Source organism: Schistocerca nitens, chromosome 2 (genome assembly GCF_023898315.1).
Source record: "Schistocerca nitens isolate TAMUIC-IGC-003100 chromosome 2, iqSchNite1.1, whole genome shotgun sequence".
In the NCBI taxonomy this organism is placed as follows: domain Eukaryota; kingdom Metazoa; phylum Arthropoda; class Insecta; order Orthoptera; family Acrididae; genus Schistocerca; species Schistocerca nitens.
Genome location: NC_064615.1, coordinates 328,434,508 through 328,459,346, shown reverse-complemented (window position 1 = coordinate 328,459,346; position 24,839 = coordinate 328,434,508). Strand labels below are relative to the sequence as shown.

The 24,839-nt window shown below is 39.8% G+C and overlaps 1 protein-coding gene across 2 annotated transcripts in view; it reads left to right on the top strand.

Moving 5' to 3' along the window:
* The first annotated feature begins 3,003 nt into the window (after positions 1 to 3,003).
* LOC126234391 (uncharacterized) overlaps positions 3,004 to 24,839 on the top strand; it is a 176,568-nt gene continuing 154,732 nt past the window's right edge. For both annotated transcript variants that reach the window (XM_049943080.1, XM_049943079.1), the window contains exons 1-2: positions 3,004 to 3,347; positions 20,459 to 20,510. In XM_049943080.1, the coding sequence (XP_049799037.1) occupies positions 3,207 to 3,347; positions 20,459 to 20,510 (193 nt within the window). In that variant the 5' untranslated portion in view covers positions 3,004 to 3,206. The remainder of the gene's footprint in view (positions 3,348 to 20,458; positions 20,511 to 24,839) is intronic.

Sequence of the window (24,839 nt, the reverse complement as noted above, 5' to 3'; positions counted from 1 at the left end):
TGTTACAACAAAAATAACATTGATTATAATTAATGCACAAACACCTCTGACCATGACCATGGAACAATATCTAGATTGAATTTACATTTACCAAGAGACAATAAACATAAAAGTCAAAACAGCCCTTTCTACCTAGGAGCAAAACTACGCAATAAATTGGCCAGGTAGATTAAAGAGATTTCTAAAACAAACTGTTTGAAAAGGAAGTTAAAAAGTATATTTTATTTCATGAAGGTTTACTTAGATAACAAAGGTATGGGTTTGATATAAAATGTAACACAAATAAATTAAAATAACAATAGCGAAATATCTATCATTCCATATATCTGTCGCAGTTTCACACCGTCTTTTTCCTTCTTTTTGTACTTTTCTGGAAAAACTTACTCCCAAAGCTATTTGTTGTATGATAATAACCCGTTATTCTCTTTCTGGGATCAGTCATTACAGACGGTTGCTGACTCAGCTTTTCAGGGTACAAAACGGTCAGTTGCAGGACACAAAATGAAAACCAAACATTGTCGCTATGATCCTGACATCAGGTGATAGTGTGTGTAGTGCTACATTATGAAACAATGTGTGTTACTTTGTGCAGTGTGTGGTGTCTGCAGTGTCTGGGAGTGAGAAATTAATAAAAGTGCAACACTCGCCTTTTATGTTATTAAAAAACTTCTTTGCAAAACACTACTGTACATTAGGAATAGGCTAAACCAAATGAATTAGCATTGTTTGAAACAGACTTGTCTTGTATTCTGGAGTGTGGAAACTTCAGTCTTCATCTGGCCATCCTGGCTTAGGTTTTCCTACATTTCTTCAGGCAAATACTGCTATGATTCCTACAATGGGGACGCATCCAATACCTACACCAACCCTGTCAAAGACGACATCTAAGTATGAAAGTTCCAGTATATATAAACTCCATTATTTTTGTTGTTCTTAATTCGTAGTACCAAGATAGGTCCGATATTCTTGTCAAAGTGATCTACAGATAAATAAAACTACTACTACTAGTAGTACTGCTGCTGCTGCACTACATCACTTGGGTCACTATTTTCCTTCACACTCATTTCAAGTCCCATACGAATGTTAGACATCACATCTTGCAGGACTAGCATTTGAATTCGACTAAATTACTACTAAATTTGATCTTTCTGGATGGTGTGTGGTGGGCCAGACCGGAAGATCTGAGATTTCAAATGAGCCCAAAGGAAGAAATCACTTGCTAAAAGATGAGGAACCTTGATGGCCATGAAATGTCCCCTGTCTTGGAGATGAAAGGCCAGGAAAGCGTTCTTTAGTATGTTAATGGAATGCTGTCAGGTGTAACATCTGGCCCCTTCTTGTTGGAAGAATGTGTTCGCAGTTACGGGAAGATCAGCAAGCTTTCGCTCTACAAAACATTTCGTCATGTGACACTAATATTATGTATTACAATCACAGGTTCCAAATAACGATATGCCACACCACACAGCCACTTTCTGACTGTGAAGTGGCATTTCTTGAAACATTTCAGGATTTTCATGTGACCAACATCTAAAGTTCTGCTTGTTAACGTAACTTGACACACACAAATTGTCCTCACCACTCATGGCCAGATTTTTCCCAGGCCTAGGTTATCGTTCATGAGTTCCAACAACTCCCGAAAAGAGCATAGTCTCATTGGGAGGTCGTCTGCATTTATTTTTTGTATTGTCTGAATTTTGTGTGGGTGGTGTAGCAGTTAGTTGTGCAATGTTCGCCGTACACTGCGATCCAGTACGACAATTTACAGTGCATGCTTACATGCAATACTCCTGGGACTTCGACTGAACACTTCGTCCACTCCTGCGTCATTCTTTGGCGCGCACATGAGTTTTTCTCTTCGACATCTCTTTCGCACCGTATTACCCGTTACCTCAGAGTTCTGTACACATACTTTGATAGCATGTGCCGATAGGACTGGGGAATGACGTACGAGTTTCTAATGAGCACGAAATAACATGCTGCGAGGCCACGTAGATATTGTTTTTGTAAACTGGCTTCACGGCAACAATGCATTGTTCACCGGCCCACAACGCCCTCTTGACTGAGCATCGATACCAGGGTCACTCAACGGTAAAGATTTGTTACCCAGATTGCACTATTCCCATTTTCTAATTCCTAACGTAACGTGAACTTCTAGGTTTGCCAAACAATACGTTCCATTGTGGCGTCCGTTATTATTAACACTTTCTTAAGCATTATACTGAAATGTGTCCATTATTCCGAAGTTTTCGTATCCAATAGGCTACCAGGAGAACTGGAAAAATTTAATGATAAACCGGAAATATTCAAATCCAAGTTGAAAGGTTTCCTTAGGGCATACTCTTCTATTCCGTGCAGAAGTTCCTTTCGGTAGTTGAGAACACTTCATTTATTCGTATATGCTATGTTTCTTCGTGTTTCATTAATTATCTAATCCTTTGTTTATAAAGTTTTGAATCGCCATTCTGTAACAACTTAGGTCCTACTGCCTCCTTCCGTTCCAAATAGTTTTTTCGCATAGACGCACAGAATCTGATGAATAAATAAGTAAAGATGAGTCGCCAAAATGAGTAGCAATACAGTAGAACTGGTGTTCGGCTGAAAGAGGTCGTGTAGCGTAGCCGAAGATCTAGGTTGAGTTGAAAGGTGATGATATGTTGTCAGTTGCTGATGCCAAAGAATGTTAATGTCAAATTAAAGTTGTGTTAACAGACTGACTTGTAGCGTAGTCCTTTTATACGTTCGCGCCATTCGATCGATTTCAGCCTAACCAAGTTTCATTGCTCGTAATATAGCAGTAGTAGAATCGTGCCAGTCGTAGATCCTTCTGACTTGATATCTTTTCATGTATATGTCAAAACATTAATATTTTACTTACTAGTGGCCACAGTTTATTTCTAACAGTGTCACTGCTACTGCGAAACGCAAAATATAAATTTTATTTCAAACGTTGGCAACATTACACGTTGAGAGATTGTTTATGTCGCTGTCATTGGCAAATCGCATTGTGGAAGCGTACGTCGTATTGAGTGTTTGGTGCTCGTCGTTTATAAACATTAGAACAGTTAAAGTTATTTACATGAAAGTGAATTATGTATGTTTAGGGAAAGTTTGCTTTCTGCAACATGCCATGCGCTGTCGTATTTGGTAGAAATGAAGCTGTGTACTTGAAGCAGTGAAGTGACACCCCTGTCAAACAAGGAAAAATGAAGAAAGCTGAAATCATCTGGCTGTTCTTGCTCACACTGATATCCGAAATTCTTTGTCAGGAAGACTACAGTACGTGCTGCCATAGTGGGCCCGTGTGTTCTTGTGCTTCCCATATAAATTTTGATCGCGAAACCCATGTGAGTACTGTAATTACACGATTTGCAAATTAGTACAGGAAACAGATACATTGAAATATAAGGTTGCCATTTCATCCTGGTCGATTATACATTGAGTTATTTCATAGACATAAATGCTGTCGTCCTTTATTTGGTAACCAGAATGTGGTAATTCGAACATAGTAAGAGCAGATCACCACACAGCCATCTAGAATGTTTAGAGACGTTTTATTAGTTTCTTCTGAATAGTGTACAGTTGTTTTATCTTTTAGTAATTGTGAAGATATTCACTGCCTTGTCTGTATTCCAGGCTTGCTTACTAAAACATATACTTTATACAATGTTTTTGCTTCAGCTTGATGAAAATTATCTTGTGAATGTTGGGTATAGTTTACGTACCTACATTTATTTATTTTTGTATTCATCCTTTGACCACTTGGCACAATAGTATAGAACTTGTCACATGCATTACAGAAATAATATACACATGTATGAAACAAATACAGACTAGGATAGCATTAGGCGAGTATAGTGCAGAAAGTTGGCCATGGCCTTATCATTTGAACCGTCACCGCATTTATGGAAAACTCAAGTCAGGATAGCCAGACAGAGTACAGACCCCACTGCTCCCAAACTGAAGTACAGTGCATTAACTCTTCCGTAGCTTCCTTGCTTGGTATGTATTTTTTTTTTGTTGGGGGGGGGGGGGGGGGGAGACATGTACCATTATACAAGGAGCTTACATCACTCACAAAAAGTGTGTTCATGGTGATGGCGTCCTCTTGGGTAAAATATTCCGGAGGTAAAATAGTCCCCAATTCGGATCTCCGGGCGGAGACTACTCAAGAGGACGTCGTTATCAGGAGAAAGAAAACTGGCGTTTTACGGATTGGAGCGTGGAATGTCAGATCCCTTAATCGGGCAGGTAGGTTAGAAAATTTAAAAAGGGAAATGGATAGGTTAAAGTTAGATATAGTGGGAATTAGTGAAGTTCGGTGGCAGGAGGAACAAGACTTTTGGTCAGGTGAATATAGGGTTATAAATACAAAATCAAATAGGGGTAATACAGAAGTAGGTTTAATAATGAATAAAAAAATAGGTGTACGGGTAAGCTACTACAAACAGCATAGTGAACGCATTATTGTGGCCAAGATAGACATGAAGCCCATAAGCCCATGCCTACTACAGTAGTACAAGTTTATATGCCAACTAGCTCTGCAGATGACGAAGAAATTGATGATATGTATGATGAGATAAAAGAAATTATTCAGGTAGTGAAGGGAGACGAAAATTAAGTAGTCATGGGTGACTGGAATTCAAGAGTAGGAAAAGGGACGGAAGGAAACATAGTAGGTGAATATGGATTGGGGGTAAGAAATGAAAGAGGAAGCCGTCGGGTAGAATTTTGCACAGAGCATAACTTAATCATAGCTAATACTTGGTTCAAGAATCATGAAAGAAGGTTGTATACATGGAAGAATCCTGGAGATACTGGAAGGTATCAGATAGATTACATAATGGTAAGACAGAGATTCAGGAACCAGGTTTTAAATTGTAAGACATATCCAGGGGCAGATGTACACTCTGACCACAATCTGTTGGTTATGATCTGTAGATTAAAACTGCAGAAAGGTGGGAGTTTGAGGAGATGGGACCTGGATAAACTGAAAGAACCAGATGTTTTAGAGACTTTAAGGCAGAGCATTTGGGAACGATTGACAAGAATGGGGGAAAGAATACAGTAGAAGAAGAATGGGTAGCTTTGAGGGATGAAATAGTGAAGGCAGCAGAGGATCAAGTAGGTAAAAAGACGAGGGCTAATAGAAATCCTACGGTAACAGAAGATATATTGCATTTACTTGATGAAAAGAGAAAATACAAAAATGCAGTAAATGAAGCAGGCAAAAAGGAATACAAACATCTCAAAACTGAGATCGACAGGAAGTGCAAAATGGCTAAGCAGGGATGGCTAGAGGACAAATGTAAGGATGTAGAGGCACATATTGCTAGGGATAAGATAGATACTGCCTACAGGCAAATTAAAGACTTTTGGAGAAAAGAGGACCACTTGCCTGAATATCAAGAGCCCAGATTTAAAGCCACTTCTAAGCAAAGACGGGAAAGCAGAAAGGTGGAAGGAGTATATAGAGGGTCTATACAAGAGCGATGTTCTTGAGGACAATATTATGGTATTGGATGAGGATGTAGATGAAGATGAAATAGGAGATATGATACTGTGTGAAGAGTTTGACAGATCACTGAAAGATCTAAGTCGAAACATGGCCCCGGGAGTAGACAACATTCCATTAAAACTACTGACAGCCTTGGGAGAACCAGGCCTAACAAAACTACCATCTAGGGAGGGAGACGTATGAGACAGGCAAAATACCCTCGGACTTCAAGAAGAATATAATAATTTCAGGGAACGAAATGCTATTTACAATTTGTACAGAAAGCAGATGGCAGTTATGAGAGTCGAGGGGCATGAAAGGGAAGCAGTGGTTGGGAAGGGAGTGAAACAGGGTTATAGCCTGTCCCCGATGTTATTCAATCTGTAACTTGAGCAAGCATTAAAGGAAACAAAAGAAAAATTCGGATTTGGTATTAAAATCCATGGAGAAGAAATAAAAACTTTGAGGTTCGCCGATGACATTGTAATTCTGTCAGAGACAGCAAAGGACTTAGAAGAGCAGTTGAACGGAATGGATAGTGTCTTGAAGGGAGGATATAAGATGAACATCAACAAAAGCAAAACGAGGATAATGGAATGTAATCGTATTAAATTGGGTGAAGCTGAGGGAATTAGATTAGGAAATGAGACACTTAAAGTAGTAAATTAGTTGTGCTATTTGGAGAGCAAAATAACTGATGATGGTCTTAGTAGAGAGGATATAAAATGTAGACTGGCAATGGCAAGGAAAGCATTTCTGAAGAAGAAAAATTTGTTAACATCAAGTATAGATTTAAGTGCCAGGAAGCCGTTTCTGAAAGTATTTGTATGGAGTGTAGCCGTGTACGGAAGTGAAACGTGGACGATCAATAGTTCAGACAAGAAGGGAATCGAAGCTTTCAAAATGTGGAGCTACAGAAGAATGCTGAATATTAGATGGGTAGATCACATAACTAATGAGGAGGTATTGAATAGAATTGGAGAGAAATTTGTGGCACAACTTGACTAAAAGAAGGGATCGGTTGGTAGGGCATATTCTGAGGCATCAAGGAATCACCAATTTAGTATTGGAGGCCAGTGTGGAGGGTAAAAATCGTAGAGGGAGACCAAGAGATGATTACACTAAACAGATTCAGAAGGATGTAGGTTGCAGTAGGTACTGGGAGATGAAGCAGCTTGCAGAAGATAGAGTAGCATGGAGAGCTGCATGAAACCAGTCTTTGAACTGAAGACCACAACAGCAATAGCTCATTTTACATGGGGGGACCCACACTTGCAAGTGCTGTAACTGCCTTAATCACTGCTAGTTTGCAGGTCTCAAAGTTCAGCTCTTGTCATCCACTCATATTTGTATATGTATGTTGGAAGGTTTGGTAGGTACACATAACTTTTTAAGCAGTGACAAGATTTGTATAGACTTTCTCTGTAATAAAAAATTTAATTTAATCGACTATTAGTTTTACCTCAAAAGCGTAATCTGTATCACATCCGGTGGCGGGGGGTACCTTCATAGTCTCGGATAAGAAACAGGTAATTTTTTGTTTTCTCCAAAAAAATTCCTGCCCCAAGATACAGGCCTCCAAAGATGACACTGCGACACTGCAAACACCATTTTGAAGATGTGAATTTTGGAAAATATTTTAAAATGCTGTATCTCTGGAACAGTTCTATATATATATTTTTAAAGATAATTGCCTTATGATTACAAAGAAATCCTCCATTTGGACTTATCTGTCAAAGTTCTTTATAATTTCTGTTTTTTTTCCAAAAATGCCAGTCCATAAAAATTTTTAGTTTTTTTTTTCTGTTGATTAGTAGCATAGTTCTACATTCCCTGAAAAGGAAAGCTTCCACTTTGACAAGTTTTATTTAATTTTTTTTTTTTTTTTTCAAGGGTAAGGTATGTCTTCACTGAAGTTGTTTTTTACTAATTTCTTTGTTACAATGTTTATTTCTATTGTATTTCTTGCAGTTATTTCTCATCACCTTCTTTGTTGCAGTTACTTCTTTTCACTTTCATTGTTGCGGATATTTCTTACACTTTGTTATAGTTTCTTGTCAGTTTCTTTGTTGCGATTGTTCATTACAGGTTTCTGTATTGTAGTTGTTCAGTGCTAATTTGTTTACTGAAGAACTTTGTAAGAAATCTGAGACCATCCAGTGAGTTCTGTGTTTTCATGAGGAATTTGCCAATTGGTACAGTTACAGTGTGTTTTGTGAAAAGGACTGTGTGAAATGTCTTCTGACTGGGGCCACAGGAAAGTGAAGTCTGCTGACTATTTGCGTATCCGTAGGGGGGGAAAAAAAAAAAAAAAAAAAAAAAAAAAAAAAAAAAAAAAAAAAAAAACACCAGTGATGACTTTTTGTGTTCTAAATGTTTTGACAGAATAACAGCAGATTTTGCTTCAATACAGGAAGAGTTAAATACCCTGAATCAGTTAACCGCTGAGGTAGGGGTTAGTCCTGTTATGAAACCACGGTCAGTGAAATCGAGTCAGAAGCTCTATGGGCAATGCCGAATTCCACCCATCTGCTTTGACCCATGATGTCATCAATATGGCGGAAGTGACTATTCTAAGTGTCTCCGATATGGCGCCTGTAGTGTCACTACATACACACGACAACAAACATGACAATACGTATAAATAAGACAATTACGTCTCCCTCCTAAAATAAAATCAAACTAATGGGCCAACTGTGGGAAATTAGTGATTTTAGGGGGGGGGGGGGGAAATTATCTACAGGAATCAGACACTTCCCTTGATCTATATAGGTCAACCGCAGCTGACGATACCAAAACACCCAACATCTATAGTTAAAACTACGGAAACTGGAATTAGACATTTTCCTTGACCACAGCTGACAGTACCATAACACCAATACCTACATATAAAACTACGAAAATTAGAATCGGTCATTTCCCTTGACCTAACAACACCTACAACTGTGAAAAATGAAGCGAAAACCACAACACCTCAAAAATTCAAAACTAAATTAAAATACATGCAATGCACAATAAATCCACAGAACATTACAACTCGGGAAAAATAGACACAAAAAAATTATTTGCCACCAAAAAAATTCACCGCTGCAAAGTATGTCGGTCACCCTGAAGAGAGAGAGAGAGAGAGACACACACACACACACACACACACACACACACACACACGGGGCGCCGTCAAAAACAACAAGATGACATCAACAAACACAACTAACTCATAAACTTCGCGCCTTAATGACGTCACATGCCACAACACCTTTATGTCATGTCATTCACAAATAACAATTCAGCTGTTGAATATTGTGCATCCTACAGTGGAAAGGTGCAAGTTTTAACTATTATTCCAGAGACATTTTCAAAGAAAACAATTTTGAACCACGTTCCATCAGTATCAAAGTACATGTTAGACAAATCCAGAAATATGAGGTCTGTAAAAGGAGTCTTTGGAAGCCCAGACCCCTATTATGGCCATCCTGTAGAAGCAAATCAAGTTCAAATAGTGCAGTTATTTTATCTGGAAGATAAATGGGACTTTTCTCACCAGAGTGCCAACAAAAAAGATGGTATACCAGTAACCTTTGAAGGTCAAAAAGTTGTGAAAGTGAAGAGGTACATGACTCACAGTATTCAAGAAATTTTTGCAATTTATAAGAGCAACTATACAACTTCACACATTGAAAGATCAAATTTTATGCACTATGACCTAAGTGGGTAGTTCCACACTAACCTAGAGATGTCTGTTTATGTGTCTACTGCACGAATTTTGAACTTTGTGTGGTAACTTTGAGAACTTACTGGAGCATGTGCCATATGACCCCTTGGTTGGGCGTGTGAAGTCATTAGTAGTCTGTGACGTAAAGGGAGAGGCCTGTTTTTTCAAGAATGTGGTGGCTGCCCTGGAAAGGAAGGACTGTCTTTACAGACACTTGGCCTGGGAAATGTAGACGATAACTCTGCGGAAATTACGTATGCAACCTGGGAGGAAAATAAACTAATTAAGAAAACTGTTGCCTTCGACAGTTTCATTGATGAACTTGGTCAGTGAAAGCGGTAACATACGAGCATCTGAAGAAATTGTAAGAACAACACATTGCAGAAGTGAAAGAGTGTGTACAGGCTGAAGAACTATGTTTAGTGCTTCACTGTGAGTCTGCTGAGAACTGGTCTGTAGTTTTCCCACAAGAAGTACAAGGGTATCATTAGAGTAATGACCAGGTTTCAATTTTTACTGGAGTGACATATTTTCAAAACAAGACCATAAGTGTTGCAGTTATAAGTGATGGGTACACGACATGCCTTAGCACATGCTTTGCTAGCGATGCACAAAATTCTTCAACTGCAAACAGGGGCAGAGAAAATCATCATTATTTCTCATGGTGCTCCTAGTCATTTAAAAATCATTACCAGCTGTTTGAATTGAGTAAGTCGCTTGTGCCAACTGACTGAGTATACAGTGCTACTGCTCACAGGAAGGGGTGTTGTTGTGTTGGATTAGGAGGCCTGTTGAAGCACCATGCTACAAAACATAAAACTTCCTGACCAAATACAACTGTGATTCAGAATGCTTAGGATCTTAAGAGAGTCGTGAAATCTTACACGTCCACAGCCCTCATTCTTGTGTCCAAAGAGTAATAGAAGAATTCCGTGAGCAGAAAAAGAAGAATGATCCAAACAAACACCTCCTGTGAAAGGAATTCAGAAGACACAATTTTGGACTCGGTGATGGGTGAACTCAAATTGCAAGCCCTTTAAAGAGTAAGAAAGAAGAAATTTCGTTCGTTCGGCCAACACCTCAGAAACAGCAGGATAATATTTAGATTCACAACCTGAGAAGGAGGATGTTTGTGGCGTGTGTGTATGACTGTGACTTATGGGTTGCAGAGATTATTGACATCAGTTACGAGTTAAACGAAACTGTAGTGAACTTTATGTTACCACATGGATCAGCTGCTGAATATAGGTTTCCAGCTGAAGGACAGCAACAATGCCATCAGTGCTCACTTCCTGTTCACAATGTTTTGGAGATTGTAAGTGCTCCGGTTCCTATTGGTTCACCAAGCGAGGTGGCGCAGTGGTTAGCACACTGGACTCGCATTTGGGAGGACGACGGTTCAATCCCGTCTCCGGCCATCCTGATTTAGGTTTTCCGTGATTTCCCTAAATCGCTTCAGGCAAATGCCGGGATAGTTCCTTTGAAAGGGCACGGCCGATTTCCTTCCTCGTCCTTCCCTCACCCGAGCTTGCACTCCGTCTCTAATGACCTCGTTGTCGACGGGACGTTAAACACTAATATCCTCCTCCCTCCTATTGGTTCAACAGGAAGGCATCGCTCTACATCAAGGTAAGGTACTGAAGCAGTGGAACACATTTTTAGTTCATTGACTGGCTGATTTCAGTACAAAACAAGAGCGCACAGAAGTTGCATAAATTGAAACCTTTAAATCTTTGGACCTTTCACGTACATTTTGGAACCATTTAAAATGCTTGAAAAATGAGTCTCTTACTCATCTTTCAAAACTAAAATTATGGTAAATAAGGCTAGGTTTTGATTTTTATGAGCCTGTTATGTGATAATGTGGTAATAAAAAAAGGTTTTATGCATGGCAGAAATTTCAATTGTTTATAAAACTTGTTCAACCAAAAAGTGGAAGCTGTCCTTTTCAGGGAATGTAGAACTATATGGTACTAATCAACAGAAAAAAATCAAAATTTTATGGATTGGCATTTTTGAAAAAAAAAAAAAAATTTTCCATAAATTATAAAAAGTTGGTTCAGAATGCTACAGTAAAAGAACTTTGACAGATAAGCCCAAATGGAGTATTTCTTTGTAATCATAAAGCAATTATCTTTAAAAAATATATCTAAAACTGTTCCAGAGATACAGCATTATAAATTTTTTTCCAAAATTCGCATCTTCAAAATGGTGTTCGCAGTGTCATTTTTGGAGGGCTGTATTTTGTAGCAGAAATTTTTTTGGAGAAAACAAAAAAATACGTGTACCTTACTTAGCCCTTCATTTTAACATACGCTAAATTCAATAACATCCGAGACTATGAAGGTAAGATTTTTTCCTAGCCTGCCTGAATTGATATGGATTATGCTCAAAAGACTCTTCCATAAGGTACATAGGATTGGAAGTAACCAAAGTAAGCCATTATAGCACTGTCTGAGGAGCTTACTTTTGAAATGATTCTCAGAGCAAAAAATGCTGAACTGAGTCTGTGGGACAGTTTTATCATATTGTCTTTCCACTTTGATTTATTTGAAGCCCAGAAAGCTTATATCATGTAACCACAGTGATATGACGCTGATATTAATTACATTTTTACACATTATATTTATAAACAACAGCAGACTTTTTGATACTGACAGCAATAACCTAAGAAGCTGAATAGATTAAAGTATGCAGGAAAGTTCAGCATGCATATTATGTGACATAGAATAGTGACTACAGTAACATGAGTAACAAGAGATTCAGTGTCTATTCTAATATACTAAAATTAGAAAATATATGGCAGTATCTCCTTCAGGTATTCATCAACACAATAAAAAGCATGTTTAATTAGTAAATCCTTACCTTTCTTCCTGATGGTATTGCTTTTATTTCTAATTGATAGAGGTATTTTGTATACTATCAATTCCAGTGTGTGCCTTAAGATGACACTTGGGATTGCTTTCACCATCATCTTAGACCTTGTGATACTGGTCAACATATTTTGTTCCTGTATAATTTTATATCTTTATTGATCCTCTCAATCATTTGTTGTATAAAATGTGCAGTGTCGTATAGACAAGTAAATAATAGCCGCATTAACAACTATAAATAATAATGTCGTGTGACGAGGGCCTCCCGTCGGGTAGACTGCTTGCCTGGTGCAAGTCTTTCGATTTGACGCCACTTCGGCAACTTGCACGTCAATGGGGATGAAATGATGATGATTAGGACAACACAACACCCAGTCCCTGAGCGGAGAAAATCTCCGACCCAGCCGGGAATCGAACCCGGGCCCCCTTTTTTTTACAGGTGTGACAGTCTGTCGCGCTGACCACTCAGCTACTAGGGGCGGACACATTAACAACTGAGCAATATCTTCTTCTTCGCTTCAAGGTATAGGAAAAATGCCTACTTTTGACATCATCTGGAGATTTGTTCCCATCTTTCCCAAAGTTACAAAATCCCTAAGGTCTGTACTCCTGTGTCACCTTAAAAAAATCTTCCCTACCCATTATGTTGGTATGATCTTTCCATCCTTCCTATTTTCTCCTAGTTTTTCTCCAATTTTAATTACTTTTGTTCTGTTTGTACCTTACAATTATTTATCTTATCCAATATAAAGCGTCTTCTGCCATTTATTAGAAACCTTATTTCTGGGCTTAGGATATTTGTAAGTTTCTTAAAACTAGGAGTAGGTTGTATTTTTGTGCGTTACTACTTCTCTTTAAATCAGTATTCTATTTCTTCTGTTGGGGTGTATACTGTTCTACTCCTTCAGTGGTTTTCCTGTCTATTCTCAGTCTTTCATTTATTGGTTCAAAATTCCAATGACTTTTCCTTATCAGTTTTGAAATTACAAATCCTGTTCTTCTCACTATGCCATTATACAGCATAAAATATTGAGACATAATCATCTGTGTGTTCTTTCCATGCCCAACTCACTTCTTGTAGTGGCACAATATTATACTTAAATTTCACAGCCTTTTCCCTTCTTTCATTTTTGCAGACATTAACATAGTTTGTATGTTCCCAGCTTCTTCTGCCAAGTCTTTAGTCCTCTTTTGCCACCAAAGTCTTGTTCTGGGTGTGCCAGTCATTATTCAAGGCGTTTGCTGTAGGTATGTAATACACAATATAACCTTCTTACAGTGTCCTGTTATTGACCCATAGCCAGACCTTGTCCTGGGGGAGACCAAGATTTTTTGTTGCAGGTTTACTTACTTAGGAAGGTTGACTTCTTTACTCACTTTGAGGCTTCCCTACCCTACACTATGAGACATTCTCCGTCTGACTCCTCTGCCAAAGTCTGTCCAACTTGTGTGGCCATGCTGGTGGCTGTGCTATTGCCAGATCTGAAGTGATATTTATTTTGGATTACTATCACTTTGAATTTTGGAACTTATATTCTATGTTATATCTTTTACAAGCTGTTGTAATTTGTACATGGACTATTGGAATTAGTTTTCTATTTTATGAGTAATAAGAATAATATTGTTATTATTAATAACGTGTATAAATTAATAATGTGTATAAATTAATGTTTACTACTGTACTTTTTATTTATTTTTATTTGGTATGCGTATTCCATAGATCCGTACATGCGAGTGATTCGCCTGGATGTGGAATGTGTCAATACAATTGTACAAATACAATTAATGCTACAGAATAGTAATATAATACAATGATATAGGTATTATAAGTATCACTTTTTCTCATTTACAAGCTGTCATTAAACTAGTATAGAAATTCTCAATATAACATTATAACTATAACATTAACACTATGATATTAACATAATATTGTATCATCCATCTAATAACTAAGAGACTAAATACATCTATTATTAAGGGAGGGCATTACTTCTGGAAAATAATTCATCTAACGAGTACAGTGGATGGTCGAGCAGGTATTTTTTTAACATACCTTTGAACAGCGTTTCATTTTCTATTGTACATTTAATATAATTAGGCAATGCATTAAAAGTCTTTATAGCAGCATACTTTACTCCCTTCTGTACAAGTGTTAAATTTTTTAGTTCAACATGTAGATCATCTTTACCTCTAGTATTGTAGTTATGATATGAACAATTTGTTTCATGCTGAGCATAGTCTTTATTAACTACATTCATCAGAGAGTATATGTACTGACATGTTGTGGTCAGAATACCTAACTGTCTAAAAAGTTTTCTACATGAGGTCCGTGGAGGAACCCCACACATGATTCTGACTGCTCTCTTCTGAGCAGTTAAGATTTTTTTTGAGGCTGGTGAATTACCCCAGAATATTATTCCGTAACTCATTAATGAGTGAAAGTACCCAAAGTAAGACGATTTTAAAATGTTGATGTCCCCAAAATGAGTAATTATTCTTAGAGCAAAAGTTGCTGATGAAAGCCTTTTTAAAGTAAGGGACACATGCTGTTCCCAGTTGAGCCTACTGTCAATGTGAACCCCCAGGAATTTAGTGGATTGCACCTGTTCTAGTTCCTGGTTGTTATGAGCAATTACTATATTTTCTAGAGTTTTATTTTTTGTGTGGAACTGTATAAAATTAGTTTTTTTAATATTAACTGAAAGAGAATTAATTGAAAACCAAGCTGTAACTTCTCTGAGTATATCGTTAACATCAGTCTCCAGATCAGCAGTAGACTTACCATCTACGACAATGCTTGTATCATCAGCAAACATTGTGAATTCACAATTTTTGCTAATGGACAGGGGTAAATCATTAAAATATATTAAAAACAGCAAGGGTCCAAGGACAGATCCCTGGGGAACTCCATGCTGAATTTTGCCCCATTCAGAATCCACTAGATTAGGAGATCCTTTGTTGCAGCCATTTAGAACCACCTTTTGTTTCCTGTCTTCAAGATATGATTTTAGCCAGTTACCTATAGGCCCTTTGATTCCGTAATGATAGGCCTTCTCCAAGAGTATCTTGTGGTTTACACAATCAAAGGCCTTGGAAATGTCACAGAAGACACCAACTGGTGACTTCTTGCTATTAATAGACTCCAAGACATCATTTGTGAGTGAATATATGGCACGCTCTGTGGAAACCCCTTTTTGAAAACCAAACTGTCTATGGTTAATAATATTAAGTTTATCAAGATGTGCCATAATCCTGTTATACACTGTTTTTTCAAGAACCTTTGAAAATGTTGTTAAGAGAGAGACAGGACGATAATTTTTTACATCTGTAGCATTGCCAGACTTGGAAAAGAGGTCTCACAATGGCATATTTCATTCTCTCTGGAACCTTCACTTAATTTTACTCGAGGGTGTACCTCTTTCTTCTGTTTACCTTTTAGCCTATGTAAATATTAGAAAAAGTGAATGCTGTACAAGGTAATTAGTTATATCAGCAAACATAATAAATTTTTGAAAATATAATGTAGTTGCCTAGATATAAAAATTTACTCACCAAGCAGCAGTGTGATGATAAACATATAAAGGTGTTACAGTTTGTAAGCTTTTGGAACTGGTGGCTCCTTTTTCTGGTAGAAGTATTGAAGGAGAAGGAAGAGGGGTGAAGGAAAAGGACTGGTGGGATAGAGTTCAGAAAAGTTGCCAAAACCTCAGGTCAGGGGAGACTTACTGGGCGGGATCAGAAGGAAAGTCTTTCCTTTTCATCCTGTGCTGTAAGTCTCTCCTGACCTGGGTTTCTAGGTGACTTTTCCAAACTCTACCCCTTTTCCTAAACCTCACCAGTCCTTTTCCTTCACTCCTCTTCCTTCCCATTCAATGCTTCTGACAGCTGTAGGTACCATTAGTTCTGAAAGCTTGCAGACTTTAATACTTTTGTATCTTCTTCTTCTTCTTCTTCTTCTTCTTGCATTACGGCTGTCTGTTTCTCCTGTCGTCTCCTCTGGTGACACTCTAACCTTTTCCTGTATTCTTCTGTCATTGATCTCTGGCATATTGGTTGGTGTATATTTGTTCCTCCAATTTTCCTTTCCTTTGACCTTGATCCCCAATTCCAACCAGTCCTTCCGAAATTCAACAACCCACTTGGTTCCTGTCTTTCCCCTTGTCCTCCCCGTTGTTTCCCACACTGTCTTCGTCATTCTGTCCATACTCATCCTAACTACATGTCCAGCAAACCTTGCCCTTTTGAGTCTGATTTCCCTGGATATTTTTCTCATGTTCTGGTACCATTCTTCCCCAGGTCTTCGCATCCACCTCTTTTGGGACCTAGTATTTTTCTCAGTATTTTCTCTCTTCTTTCTCTAGTTGTTCTGCCCCATTTTTTCCTAGTGCAATTGTCTCAGCAGCATATGATACTGCATTCCTCACCGTTGCCTTGTAGTGGCTTATCTTTGCCTCTGTGGATATATTCTTTTTATTGTATATCTCTTTTGTCATGCAGAAGGCTGACCTCATCTTATTTATCCTCTCTGTTATTCCCTCCTTGCTCCTGTTCCTTCCTGTTATAAATTCTCCCAGGTATTTAAATCTGTCCACCATTTGCACAGTGCCTTCCGGTGTTTCCCAGTCTGCAGTGGTATTTAATGTCTTTGTCTTGTCATAGGCGATCTTCAGTCCCACCTTTCTGGCTACCTTACTTAAGATGTCAAGTTGTGTCTTTGCATCTTCTTCCGTCTCACTTACTATTGCTATGTCGTCTGCAAAGGTTAGACAGTCAAATTGAGTCCTGTTGTCATTTTTGTCCCCCACATGGGTCTTTGGTATTCCCATTTCCTTGTTTGTATGTATGCAGTAAGAGAAATTCTTCTACAGAATAGGAGGAGTTGTCAAGGAGAAACTCTTTTAAAATTTTCAGATTTTTACTTTTCTGTCTCTCACACATTCTGTATTACTGGTAAGTGATCAAAAATTTTTGTTGCAGCATTGTGCACCCCCTTTTTGTGCTAAAGGCAACGTTAATGAGGAGTAATGAATGTCATTTTCTCTTCTGTGTTGTAATTGTGTGCATCATTGATCCTTTTGAAATGCAGTGGATTATTTACAACAAACTTCGCAAGGGAATAAATATACTGTGAAACAGTAGTCAAAATGCCAAACCCATTAAATAGATGTCTAGAAGATGATCATAGGTGAACACCACATAGTCTACTACTCTTATAGCATGTTTCTGAGCAATGAAGACTTTATTTCTTAAAGATGAGTTACCTCAGAACATTATTCCAGTATATATTTCCATTTTGAATGAAAATACGCAAAATGTGTCAGCATACTGATTTGTCCCTCCCCAAGATTTTTAGTGATTCTAAGTGCAAATGTGACTGAACTAATATGTTTTAGGAGTACAAATCTCATCATATGGACACCTTAACATTTTGAAGTTTCTAGCCTATTTATTATTTCCTCACCATGTGTTACACTTATCATTGGTGTAGTACTGCTAGATGTGCAGAATTTTTGATACTGAGAGTGAAACCATTCACAAAAAAACCAGTTAATGATACTTTCAGGAACATAGTTTACAGTTTCTCCTGTTTTTGTATGTATGCTTGGATTAATTATAGTATCGTCTGCAAAAAGAACTAATTCTACATGGAGGATCATTTACATAGATGAGGAACAGTTCAGTTTTATTCATTGATATGATGTGTGAACAAATATACATGTAAGTGCGCTGTTGTATGCCATTATGGGAATCAATATAATCATTTGTAGACTTTCTGTGTATAAAGGCGAAGTTATGAAAACAGTAACTTTATCTTTGTTGTCTGTTGAAAATGTTCATAAATGAAACCACATTTCTTCAAAATGTCCATGACTAACTGCTACAGTAAAATAAGACACAGGAGAAAATTTCAAAATATACGATTACGTATGTGAGTTGCAGGTAACATATTAGGCCTAGTACAGGGTGATTATAATTAAACTTTCAGATACTGTAGAAAGGACACCATTGGTCAGAATGATGTCAAATTGCAACGGAATACTATCAGAGAAGGGGAAAAACTTACGGCAGAACAAAAAAAAAACTGTGTGAAAATTGATCAATAGATGGCACTGCATGTCTCAAGAGTACGTAAACGAAAACACCTGTCATGTGCACGACCCATTGAAGCCAGTATAAACATGCCGGGTATATGGCTTTTCCACCTTTCGCGTCTGCAACGCTCGCCATAACTGTCTCAATGCAGGATCGCGTTTCGCTTGTAAAGCTGTATTACAAGAATGATGACAGTGCTCCCGTCGCTCTGCAGAAGTTCCGGACACTGAAGAGTTTGAAAAAAGGCATTGGTCTGACGACTGCCGTGGGTCTGGAGAAAATGATTTGGAAATTCAAAAAGATGGGTTATTTTGGTGTGCAACGTGGTAGAGGGGGGAAATGAGTTGATTCGATGTCAGTGGAATCAGTGGCCACAGTAATGCAGGAGGACATGAGTGGTGGTGTGCAAACGTGTAGTGCACGGAGAATTGCCCGAACATTGGACAAACCCGTGAGCACAGTGGGTAAAATTCTATGAAACATCCTTCTTTGCTATCCATTCAAACTTACCAATGTGCACGAGTTGCTTCCTGTTGAGCTGCCAGCAAGAGAGACCTTTGCTTTAGAATTTCTTGCTCATAGGGAAGTGGACAGTGATTGGCCGTGGAAGATTTTGTGGACAGATGTCAGAATTGTCAAATATGGGCAATGGAAAATCCATGCACAATTCAACCAGTACTACTACATCCCGAAAAGGTCACTGTGTGGTGTGGGTTTACGGCATCATTTATCATAGGGCCATATTTTTGCTAAGAGACCGGTACTTCTGGTCCTGTTACCTGTACTGGTAAGTGCAATCACATCATTTCAGCTCTCCAACAGCATGGATGTGTTGGTGGGACCATTTTTATGCAAGATGGCACACCTCCGCACATTGCAAATACAGTTAAGCAGCTGCTGAAGCGCCATTTCGGAAAGGCTAGAATTATCAGCCGCCATTCCCCTACACCCTGGCTGTCCCGATCACCTGATCTTGATCCATGTGACTTCTGGTGATGAGGCTATCTGAAAGATGTGTTCAGTGTTCTGATTGCAAACTTAGTTGCATTGAAGGCACGTATTGCGCAGCATATTCTGAATGTGGCCTTGGAAACACTTCGATCAATTGTGGAACATGCTGTTTCTCAATTTCAACTTGTTGCAGAAAATGTTGGACAGCATATTGAACATGTTTTGTGCCAGTCACATGGAAATTAATAATCTGATTTGATTTTGATTGATGCTTTTTATACGGTTTTTGGCCTCTAGACAATTAAAAACCAATGTGATTGATGCTTTTTATGCTGTTTTCGGCCTCAGAACAATTAAAAACCAGTTTTTCTCATTTGATGAGATATGACCTTGTTGTGATGGATGGGCTTACGTAACTAACAGTATCACACCTGTATACCCATGCACACTGAGTAGTACAGTATGTTTAATGTCAAACGTACACCTAAGTCATTGTTGTATGATTCATTTGTCATTTTTAAGTGATCACTATTAAATTATGATGCTGTCAGCGCCACCTATTCCTACATTTTGTAACTAGGCCTATTTATTTTTCTTCTGCCATATGTTTTCCCCCTTCTCCAATAATATTCCATTGCAATTTGATGTCATTCTTACCAGTGGTGTTATTTCTACAGTGGTTTGAATGTTTAATTTTAATTATAATCACCCAGTATATTAAACATGAATGTTCAGCAGATGTCATCGTCTGATATAATCGAAACTGTAACACTTTTCACTCCATGGCTACACTATATTTGAAGCTTTGAAATGGGCTATGAAATGAAGATGTATACAGACATTTAATGCTTAGTTTGTTTCAAAAGGAATAGTAGAATTCTTTTGTAAGTAGATATAATCTGATGAGCAATATCATCAAGTGAAGCAATAGAAAAATATGGATGTTAATATCAAAGCTGTGTGGTTTGAATTCTATACTGGTAGTAATTGATGAAACTACAGTCATCTAATTCCTTATGGCTGACATCCATTTTCAGCAGATACATATTTTTAATGTTGTCAATATTGACTGATTGCCAAGTGCAAATAAATATCCTTCTCTTATTGCACTTTTCTCATTCTTACTGAAGAGTGATAAAATGAATGTAGCTGTGATAGTTATGTGGACTACATTAGTATATTCATGGCTAGTTTTTTCCTCATTGATCTCGTCCTTTATTGGTAAGATTGGCTATGCAAATAGTGGTGTAGCCTACATTTACATTTGTTATCTGTAAGTTTTTATTTTGTAAAATAAAACTTTCATAATATTGGTTTACTGTTTTGTGCCAGGGGAACGTGGATATCAACTCCAGTGACTGTCTTGTCTACAAGATACGAAATGGTATGTTTTATGTTTATAACTGATTCATATGCTTTTTAAGACAAAAATTGTGTAAAATTGCATGTTCAGTTGCTGATTATTATGTCAATGTCGTATAGTACCTCTCCCAGTGGATATTAAAGGCTGTTAAAAGAAATGTGGTAGTGTCACAAATTGCGATAAATATCTTAGCATAGTTTTTAATCCTCTCTGTGAGGGATGTGATAAACATGATTACATGTTTTGTGTTATGAAAAATGCAGACAGCAATAAATATGAACTGCAACAATGCCTCCTACCATCTTCCTTCCCACCGTGGGTGGAATTGGGATGGAGGTGAAATGTACTTCTGTGAGACATTTTTATACAAGTGAACTTGTGTATGTTTTTTGAAGTTAGTGAGGTAGTTACTTTCATGTTCCATGGATGATTTTGCATGATAAATCATCGTGATATGGAACGAGTCATTTTACATTCATATTGCAAATTAATTTGTATGTCTGATTGTACTCTAAACATCACCATATAATTACTTTTTTTCCCCTGAAATGAAAACAAGATATACAAATTGAGTTAGCAATTCCTTCCTACCACCTTTTACACATTACAAACATAGAAATTCTTCTACGGAATAGAAGGAGTTCTCAAGGAGAAACTTTTTCAATTTTATCGTGCTGCCTGTTAGACATTTTATGTTACTGGGTAAGTGGTCAATAATTTTTGTTGCAGCATTGTGCACTCCTTTCTGTTCTAAAGACAACGTTAATGTTGAGTAATGAATGTCATTTTTTCTTCTAGTATTGTAATTATGTACCACATTGTTCCTTTTAAACTGTAGTGGATTGTTTAAAACAAACTTCTTGAAGCAATAAATATACTGTGAAGCAGTAGTCAGAATGCCCAACTCCGTAAACAGATGTCTACAAGATGTTCACTGGTGAGCACCACATATTATTCTTACAGCACATTTTTGGGCAATAAAGACCTTCTTTCTTAAAGATTGGTTACCCCAGAACATTATTCCATATGACATTACTGAATGAAAATAAGCAAAATATGTCAACTTACTGATTTCTCTCTCCCCAAAATTTGCTATGATTCTAAGTGCAAATGTGCCTGAACTAAGTTGTTTTAGGCGTTCCAAAATGTGTTTTTCCCACTTTAAATTCTCATCAATATGGACACCTAAGAATTTTGAAGTTTCCACCCTATGTTTTATTTCATCACCATGTGTTACACTTATCACTGGTGCTGTACCCCAGAGGTGCAGAACTGAATATGATGTGTCTTTGTGAAATTCAGGGTGAGACCATTTGCAGGAAACCAGTCAATGATACTTTTGAGAACTTTGTTCATCATTTCTTCCATTTCTGTATGTATACTGGAAGTGATTACAGTACTGGTGTCATCTGAAAAAAGAACTAATTCTGCTTGTGGTGCATTAGACAGTAGATCATGTACATATATGAGAAACAGTAGTGGACCTAAGCCTTGGGGAACCCCATACATGATTTCTCCCCAGTCAGAATTATGTCTCCCCCTGCGGGTTCGGGGGTAAGAATAGGCCCGCGGTATTCCTGCCTGTCGTAAGAGGCGACTAAAAGGAGTCTCAAATGTTTCGGCCTTATGTGATGGTCCCCTCTCGGGTTTGACCTCCATCTTTCTAAATTATTCCGAAGAGCGAGCCAATTGGGGAAGGGCGCCTTACGTGGTGCACTGTATCCGTCGTGCACTTAGACCTTTAGCCGGCTTTCTCGTCGTTGCAATGGTGTCCCGCTCGTTTTCGATCTCTTGGGCGATTACCACGCTGCACTCTGCGGTGTTTCTTTTATCTGCGCCGACGACTTTGGTCAGTTTTGCACCTAAGATCCAGCACGGTAGCCAGTCCGTTGTGGTGGGGCCGCCATGTACCCTCTTGGTTGTAGCCCCCTGACAACACAGGGATCGCTCTACTGATGCCTGCGCCGTTAACTCCCCACGTATGCCAAGGAGTAGATGCCTATCTCCTTGGGGCATCAGGACTCCCGGCAATGGCCGTCCTGCCAGGTGGCTATTGCTGCGGCTGGGTGGCGCCCGTGGCGAGGGCCCTTGGTCGGAGTAGGTGGCATCAGGGCGGATGACCCGCAATGAAGCGTGGTACATCGTCTCTCGCTGGTGGGCCTCCACCAGCAGTCTCTAAGCGATCGAGGTCTAACCTCAACGGGAAGAAATTTGCTTCGAGATCGTTTCCCTCCCTCGCTACTCCATGGGAGGAACGTCTTGCTACAACAGGCAGTGGAGAATATTCACCCCGGTACCTCGTGTGTACACGGGTTGATGGAGAATCGTTTATGTCGACAAAGCCCCAGTTTTTTGTGGAGCATTTAGAGGACAAGTTCGGGGAGGTGGAGGGCTTGTCCAAGATGCGCTCTGGTTCTGTGCTCATCAAAACGGCATCCTCTGCCCAGTCACGGAGGTTGCTCAATTGTGACAAGTTGGGGGATGTTTCAGTTAGCATCACGCCGCATAAGAGTCTCAACATGGTCCAGGGTATTATATTCCACAGGGATCTTCTTCTGCAGTCCGACGATGAATTACGCGCCAACCTCGAACGACGAGGTGTTCACTTCGTCCGGCGCGTCCATCGGGGTCCGAGGGATAATCAGGTAGCCACCGGTGCCTTCATCTTGGCCTTTGAGGGTGATGTTTTACCCGAAAAGGTTAAGGTGATGGTTTACCGTTGTGATGTGAAGCCATATATCCCTCCTCCGATGCGGTGTTTTAAATGCTGGAAGTTCGGGCACATGTCATCTCGGTGTACTTCCAGCATCACGTGTCGGGATTGTGGACGTCCTTCGCATCCTGATACTCCATGTGCCCCGCCTCCTATCTGTGTTAACTGCGGAGAACACCATTCCCCCTGCTCGCCGGACTGTAGGATCTTCCAGAAAGAACGGAAGATAATGGAATATAAAACCCTGGACCGCCTGACGTACTCTGAGGCTCGGCGGAAATATGAGAGACTCCATCCTGTGCCAATGAAGTCAACGTACGCCGCTGCTGCTACGACGGTTCTTCCATCTCCTGTGTCGTCCCATACGGTTGGTTCTGTGATTGGTCAGCATCCAAAACCCCCCTTGCTTGTGGGGGGCACTTCACACCCTGTTGCTCCTGCTCCATCTCCTCCAGGAGCAACACCCTCAAAACCATCGGGGACATCTGCTCCCCCTTCCCAGCCGGAGAAGCGTAAGACTTCTTCGGCTACTCTCGCCAGGAAGGGATCCCTTGGGGACCTCCCTTCGCAAGTCCCGACCAGTGGAAAAGCTGACGCCCGCAAGGGCTTGAAACAACCGCCAGTCCCTGGTCGTCGGGCCTCGCGGTCGTCGTCTGTCCCTGAGACTGACCCAGTGAAGCCCATGAAGCCTGAACCACCGAAGGCACAGCGCGACAAGCTGAAAAAGAAGAAAGTCCCCAAGACCAACGATGTTGCGGTGGCACCCATCCCACCGCTTCCTACAAGCTCTGCCTCTGACGACGAGGTGGAGATTCTTGCGTCCGCTGAGGACCTCGCTCTTGCCGGCCCCTCGGACGCAATGGATGGCATTTGCAAGGGGGCTCCATCGGAGGCAGCAGGTGACCCTGCGGCGTAATCTGCCTTCCCAGTCCCGTCACGCCTTTCCCAGCCATGGACAACACCATCCTCCAGTGGGACTGCAGCGGTTTCTTCCACCATCTAGCTGAGCTCCGCCAACTTATCAGCCTTCACCCTTTCTTTTGCATTGCTCTCCAGGAAACTTGGTTTCCAGCAATGCGAACCCCCGCCCTCCGTGGCTATCGGGGTTATTTTAAGAACCGAGCAGCTTATGAAAGGGTGTCTGGTGGCGTCTGCATATATGTTCTTCACACTCTGCACAGCGAGTCTGTCCCTCTCCAGACGCCTTTAGAGGCTGTCGCTGTACGCGTGTGGACGCCACAGGCTGTTACCGTCTGCAGTCTTTACATTCCACCGGATGGTAATGTCTCGCAGCATGTCCTGGCTGCACTGGTCGCCCAATTGCCGCCACCTTTCTTGCTATTGGGCGACTTAAACGCCCATAACCCTCTGTGGGGTGGGTCAGTGGCCACAGGTCGAGGCGCCATCATTGAGCATTTATTGTCGCAGCTCGATCTCTCGCTGTTAAATGATGGTGCCTTCACACACTTCAGTGTGGCGCATGGCACCTACTCCGCCATTGACCTTTCAATCTGTAGCCCTAGCCTCTTACCGTCTGTCCAATGGAGTGTGCATGACGACCTGTGTGGTAGTGACCACTTTCCGATCTTTCTGTCACTACCACAGCGTCCCTCTTCTGGGCGCCCTAGCAGATGGGC